The sequence below is a fragment of the Castor canadensis genome, chromosome 8 (genome assembly GCF_047511655.1).
Source record: "Castor canadensis chromosome 8, mCasCan1.hap1v2, whole genome shotgun sequence".
Taxonomy (NCBI): Eukaryota; Metazoa; Chordata; class Mammalia; order Rodentia; family Castoridae; genus Castor; species Castor canadensis.
Window position 1 is genome coordinate 91,807,145 of NC_133393.1, and position 7,636 is coordinate 91,814,780.

Here is a 7,636-nt window from a genome sequence, read left to right on the forward strand (position 1 = left end):
TGAGAAAGTTCTTTAATCCCACCTTGAACCACTGGTAATATGAAGTTAAGCACCTGATTTAGTTTTGCTAATATACAATGAATAGTCTTGCAAAATATATTAACTAAAGTTATGCACTTAGTGAATATAAAATACATAATAAATATGTGCATCTGAAGTATACATGTGTATATAATATATATGTATATGCGTATGTGTATAAAAAAAATATATATATAAATATGATTTTGCCTTTTCCTTAAGTGTGATTTTTAAGGCTAAAGGAAGACATATGTACTTTATTCAGTGCATGGCATACATAGAATATATTTTTATTTATTATAAGCTCTAAGAAAATGCTGATAAAAATTTTTCAAACATTGAGTATTAGTAGGCTTCAAATCTGATATTTAATTTAAAAAATTTGGAAAGACAATTAAAGTTTAGCAATTTGAACACATGTAAAATAAATACCCAGAAATTTTAAATGTTTTCCATGTCCTAGAATTATTCATTAGAAAGCATAAGCTAAATATATGAAATATTTAGAAATAATTTGGTAAAAATTGTATTGGTATCCAATATAGAAATTTCATGACATGGATAAAATGTGAAAATTTGATGATGAAAATGGTGATAATAATAGAATCACCAATTTATTGGATACTTTCTTATCCTAAGTTCTTGACTTTAGTATTTTATGTGATCCTCACGATTTGAATGAAATAGGTAAACTGATAATCTCAATTGGAACTTTAAACTAATCAAGGATGTCTCAAAATCTGGTTTCAGTGGTAAGCTTCAATGTTGCCTGTGTTCAATAATAGGTAACACTGTACCCTATTATCAATATCTATTATAAGTATACCACATATCTTCTCATTATTATTCTGCTAAAATTTGAATTGATTTTAAATAGAAAAGTTCACTGAAGTATTGAATAATATTAACTAAGAAATATATTAATAAGAGATAGCCTTTTCCACCATTAAATCCTATCATGTAATAAGCATGTGATATCAACATAAAGCTAAGCACTGAGTTAGAATGGCTACAATCAAAAAGACAAAACTCTCCAAGTGCTGGTGAGGATGTAGAAAAAGCTAACTTATACACTTTTGTGGGACTGTAAATTAGTATTGTCATTGATGTGATCTGAATATGTAGCATCTCCCCAAAAGACACATGTGATGAAGGTTTTGTTCTAAGGTGGTGGTACTATGGAGAGGTGATTGAATCATCAGTGGATTGAAACATTGATGAGGTTATAGTTGAATGGGCTATTAAGAGGTTGGAAGTAGGTCACTAGGATGTACATTTGAAAGAAGTGTATAACTGGTCCCTGGACCTTTGCTGTCTTTCTCTCTCTGCTTCCCTGCTGACATGAGCAGTTTCATCTACCATAACCTTCAGTAATGATGTTTCAGACTCACTTTAGGCCAATAGCAATGGCCTAAACAACCAACCATGGTCTGAAACATCTGAAACCATGAGCTAAAGTAAGCCCTTCCTCCTTTAAGTTGTTCCTTCAGTTATTTTGCCACAGTGATGAAAAGCTGACTAACAGTCATTAGGGAAAACAGTATGGGATTTCCTCAAACCAAAACAAAAACTAAAAATAGAACTACCATATGATCCAGCTACCCACCATTGGGTATATCAAAAGGATATGAAGTCAATATATCAGATAACTGTATTCCCATGTTCATTGCAGCACTGTTCACAATAACCAAGATATGGAATCAACTGAGATGTCTGTCAATGGATAAATAAAATGCAGTGTATATATAATGTGGAATATTATTCTGGTATTAAAAAGTTAAATTCTGTCATTTGTAGCAATATGGATAGAACTGGAGAACATTGTTTTAAGTGAAGAAAGTCAAGCACAGAAAGACAATACCGCATATTCTCTTTCATATGTGAAAGCTTTAAAAAGTTGAGAGTAAATTAGTGATCAATTGAGATTGGAAGTGTAGAGGGAGAGAGGGATAGGTAACAAAATACAGTTAAATGAGGAAGAAGTTCTAAGGTTCTTCTGCAGAAGAAGGATGACTATAATTCACAACAGTTCATTATCTGTTTTATAAAGATCTAGAAGAAAGGAGTTCAAATCTTCTCAAAACAAAGAAATGATAAAAATTTAAAAGAAAGAAATACTAATTATATTGATATGACCTTACACATTATACATTATCAAATTATCACATAGCCCAGTTAAAAATATAAATGAAATTAGAACTCAAAATGAAGACACAGTATACCATAAATATGTACAATTATCATGTGTCAACAAAAAATAAATACATTTGCAAATTAGAGAAGCAAATCAATGGACCAAAGTGAATATCTTGAAATAGAATCTAGTATATATAAAAATATACTATGATCACAACAGTAAATTTGATAAACCAAAATAGGTAATCCTTATGTATTAGGAATTTTGATATGAGTTGAATGTTACAGATTAGTATTTATTGTGAAGACTAGTGATTTATCCATCCTGATTTGGCCTATCTGTCATATCATTAAATATCGGTGAGACTTATGTGCTTGAAGTAACAATAAAATTTGAAAACACAATGGTGCTTATTTTAATGAGCTGTAATTGTGTGTCAAATTGGATTACATCATTTAGTGAAGCCATTAAGTCTTGAGCATCCAGGATTTCTTCTACCCAAATTCCATCATTAACACCCCTTAAGAAAAAATTTCAAAACCTTGCTACAGAAACAGCCAAGATGCCCCAGCACTGACGAATGGATTAAGAAAATGTGGTATCTATACACAATGGAATTTTATGCAGCCATGAAGAAGAATGAAATGTTATCATTCGCTGGTAAATGGATGGAATTGGAGAACATCATTCTGAGTGAGGTTAGCCTGGCTCAAAAAACCAAAAATCGTATGTTCTGCCTCATATGTGGACATTAGATCAAGGGCAAACACAACAAGGGGATTGGACTATGAGCACATGATAAAAGCGAGAGGACACAAGGGAGGGGTGAGGATAGGTAAGACACCTAAAAAACTAGCTAGCATTTGTTGCCCTTAATGCAGAGAAACTAAAGCAGATACTTTAAAGCAACTGAGACGAATAGGAAAAGGGGAACAGGTACTAGAGAAAAGGTTAGATCAAAAAGAATTAACCTAGAAGGTAACACCCACGCACAGGAAATCAATGTGAGTCAATGCCCTGTATAGCTATCCTTATCTCAACCAGCAAAACCCCTTGTTCCTTCCTATTATTGCTTATACTCTCTCTACAACAAAATTAGAGATAAGGGCAAAATAGTTTCTGCTGGGTATTGAGGGGGGGGAGCGGGAGGGGGCGGAGTGGGTGGTAAGGGAGGGGGTGGGGGCAGGGGGGAGAAATGAACCAAGCCTTGTATGCACATATGAATAATAAAAGAAAAATGAAAAAAAAATGCTAAGTGAATAAGAAAAAAAAAAAACCTTGCTACAATGGGATTGGATACAGTATACATTTAAGGAAGAGAAATTGAAGGACTAACTTTCTGACCTAGTCTGACACAGATATGTCAGAATAGTGACATAACCATCTGAATATATGTCTAACGTAAGTGATTCTCTCCCAGGAACACATCTGGCTCAATCAGGTTCCTAGTTCCTATTTAGTGTTTATGTATCTTTAAAGAATCAAAAGCAGAGAAAGTGAGGAAAATCTCTCATTTCCTCTATTTTATAAAAATGTAGGCATGGAAAGAATTTGAGTTATGGTCTCAAGCTAGACAAACTGAATAAAAATTATATTAACTAAAATTTAAATGTAACTTAGAGAAACATTAACATTAAAAATATCTGGTTTTCAATGTGATAAATTTTATATAAACAATAAGCAAAATTATATGCAAATATTATACTGCTTTATACCAAAACTTGATTAAAGTGGTAGAAAATGGAACAATAATGTTTACACTAATAATGACAAGAGAAAGGTCAAATTTGTTACTTTCCCAGAATGACTCTACACGTGCATTTAAGAATGATTGTTTTTAGGTTGAATGTGGTGGCCACATCTGTAACCCAGCTACTTGGGAGGTGAAGATTGGAAAGATCACAGTTTGAGGCCAGCAGGCTCAAAAAAGGGAGATTCCATCTCAACAAAGCTGGATGTGGTGGTATGTGTCTGTATTCCTTCCAGCTACATGGAGGGATAGGCATGAGGACCCTGTTTCAAGACCAGCACAGCAAAATAAAAACAGCAGAAACCCTCTCTGAAAAAGTTACCTAAACCAAAAGAAATAGAGATATGGTAGGTAGAGTGCCTCCCTAGCAAGTGCAAGGTCCCAAGTTCAAACTCCAGTACTGTCAAAAAAGAAAAAAGAATGTTTGTTTCTAGACTGGCTGATTATATTTTTAGTCTATTCCACATGTATAGGATTTGGATAGAATTAGGTAATAAAAATTCTGGTGCCATATTGATACTGAATTTGACTCCAGCAAGTTACTTTTGTTCCTAGCACTTCAATTCCTCATGTAAAAATAGGTAATAAAAACAATCTATGCTATATAGAATATTTTCTTTCCATTTCATCTTTTACTGTATAATGTAATACTTTATATTAACAGGAAAAAAATTCCTCATGTAAAAATAGGTAATAAAAACAATCTATGCTATATAGAATATTTTCTTTCCATTTCATCTTTTACTGTATAATGTAATACTTTATATTAACAGGAAAATTGGGAAAAACTTGGAGTGTAAGTCTTGTAATTTTATATGAAGAATTTCTTTTTGAAGGATATATGTTGGATTGGATGATACTATTCCATTTTGTCACCAACAAAATGCATAAAAATGATGAAGAATAATATACAGAGATATGAAAATAGTTTAAAGATTAATAGTAATAATTTCTAGTATCTACTTCTTAAGATGAAATTATAATTATCACCTCAAAAAATGAGATCATATATACTTTCATATATTCTAAGAATGCAATCTAATGATGGATGTACCTATATTATTAGAAATATAATTTATAAAACTTGGAAAATGATGTCTGTTGTCATATATAAGATATATTTGGCATATTATAATTTTACAAAAATAAAAGTAACTAGAACCTTTAGAAAACAAATTGTCTACTATTTAATGGTTTCTAAAATGACACCAATAGGACTGTTTCCCAGATAATAATCTTTTCACAGCATCTTTCACATCTCTGTTTCTCAGACTGTATATTAGAGGGTTCAGCATTGGTGTTATAAGTGTGTAGAACACAGCTACGATCTTGCTTTGCTCTGGTGCAGACATGGCCCCAGGCTGGGCATACATGAAGAAAACAGTTCCATAGAATAAACTCATGGCTGCTATATGGGAGCCACAGGTGGAGAAAGTCTTTCTCCTGCCATGGGTGGAGGGAATCTTTAGAACAGTAGAGAGGATATACCCATAAGAAACCAGAATGACAGTGGTGGTGGTAATAATGATGACAGCAGAGAAACTGAACAGCACAATCTCATTGACAAACGTGTCAGTACAGGAGATCTTGTTCAAGGCTGAGACATCACAGAAAAAGTGGTCCAGTCTGTTTTCTTCACAGAAACTCAAATTGAGAGTGAAACCTGTATGTACTACAGAATTAATGCATCCACAGATATAGGACCCAGTTACCAACTGAACACAGACTTTGTGTGACATCTGCACAGGGTAAAGGAGAGGGGAGCAAATGGCTGAGAACCGATCAAATGCCATCACAGAGAGAAGGAAGGCTTCAACAGTAACACACAAGGCAAAGAAGAAAAATTGGACCAAACAGTCATTGTATGAAATTTTCTTTTCAGCACTAAAGAAGTTGGCTAACATTTTTGGAGCAATGACTGTGGAATAGCAGAGATCTAAACAGGACAAGTTTTTAAGGAAGAAATACATAGGTGTTTGCAGTCTGGAGTCCATCTTAATGATGATTATCATGCTGACGTTCCCTACTACAATGATTGTGTAGATGATCAAGAACACTAAGAACAAGGGGATCTGTAACTTTGGAGAGGTTCTAAACCCCAGCAGAATGAACTCGGTCACCTCTGAGGAATTCCTATTCAGCTCTCTCTTCATAGCTGACTGTAGGTGGACCTGGAGGAATGGCAAATTGGAAAAAATGAGTTAACAGAGTCTTTGTTTTAGTAAAAAACACTGGTGAACTTGCATGAAAGGGAATTTGTTTTATCAGGTGTTCTCAATGTTTTATGAACCACCAGTGAACATAATGACTGGATTGCTGTTTCTAAAAATTCTTCCTAGTGAAGAGTCAGTTGGTAAATATGTGCAAATAATGCAGATTGACTCTCTGCATGTGCTTTGAGAAAATGGTGATTTAAGAAAAATGCCTTGCTTTTGTTTTGTTTCTTGATTTTATTCATCTCTTTATTGCTACTAACGGATGCCTCCCTTAGTGTAAGGTATTTTTTATAGACATTATGATCTACTCAAGAAAACATTATCCCCTGAAGACTTAATATAAAATAATATAATATAAATTTCATCATTTAAGACTGACAATTGAGTTCAGTTGATAATTATATTTTATTTTAATGGCTGTTTCTTTTTTAAATTTACTATGGAAAATTAATATGTAGTATTAAATTTGTCTTGTGCTTGAAGGAAAGCTTCAAATCTTGAAAAAATCCTCATTCTTTTATATATTAACCTTGTATAATTATTTCTTCCATTATTTTTGTACCTATAATAACATAAATCCTTCATGGCACAATTTATCTGTTAAAAACAATAGATTTTTGTCCCTATATTTCCTACAATGAAATTAGATGTTTCTTTTCCTCCCTCCCTCCCTTTCTTTCTTTTTTCCTTCCTTGACTCTTTTTGAACATAGTAATACAAACTGAGATTTCTAAAACCTTGAGCAGAAACACTTCTTTCGTTATAAGAAGAAACATCATTACAAAAGCAAAGATCAGTGCATATGGAAAATGGGAAGCATATGCTGTAATTTAAAGATAACTGCAAGTGAAAAATAAAAGGAAGTAATATCTATTTAAACAAGCATCAGGTACATTTATTTAGCTTCATGCTATTATAATTATAAAATGTTAATATTGTGGAGAGATACAGAATTTTAATTCCCCAAAATTTTAATTTTGGGAATTAGCAAACTAAGAATTAAAAAACAGATAAGTGACTTTACAGTTACAAGACTGAGCTACACATTAGATTACTATTCAATAATTTAACATAAAATGGAAAACTTTCAATAAATCAAATAATATACATGTTATGAAAATGTATTTGTAATTAAAAGATTAATGTAAGTTTATAATCATATGTTTATATATACACTATAAAATTACAGTTAATACATTAGATAAAAAATTTATAATTGTGCAATGTCTCTTTTAACTTTTATTGTCCCATTTACTGTGTCTTCACTAAGTTTTACATGGTTTTAAGGTAGATGGCTTATTTGAAATTATGTTAGGTACAATAGCTGATTTTCTTAAAAACAAAGGTTAGAAGATATATTAACCAATTGATTTTAGAAGTCAAAGAAAAGGATAAGAATAATCTCTGATAGAGCTTATTAACAACTAAATTGCATGTTTTCCTTAAATTCATATTTTGCATTAACATGTTCCTGGTTTCAGCAGAAATACTGAAAAAAGTATATCTAAAATT

At 32.2% G+C, this 7,636-nt stretch overlaps 1 protein-coding gene across 1 annotated transcript; it reads right to left on the minus strand.

Annotated features, from left to right (window-relative positions):
- Positions 1-5,095: 5,095 nt before the first annotated feature.
- Positions 5,096-6,061, minus strand: LOC109679775 (olfactory receptor 9S13-like). Its single transcript, XM_074084857.1, has one exon. The coding sequence runs from the start codon at positions 6,059-6,061 to the stop codon at positions 5,096-5,098; it is 966 nt and encodes a 321-aa protein (XP_073940958.1).
- Between the last annotated feature and the right edge of the window lie 1,575 nt (positions 6,062-7,636).

Bases quoted from the DNA above. Each gene is read 5' to 3' on its own strand.
- LOC109679775 (XM_074084857.1), bottom strand. From the start codon at position 6,061: ATGAAGAGAGAGCTGAATAGGAATTCCTCAGAGGTGACCGAGTTCATT.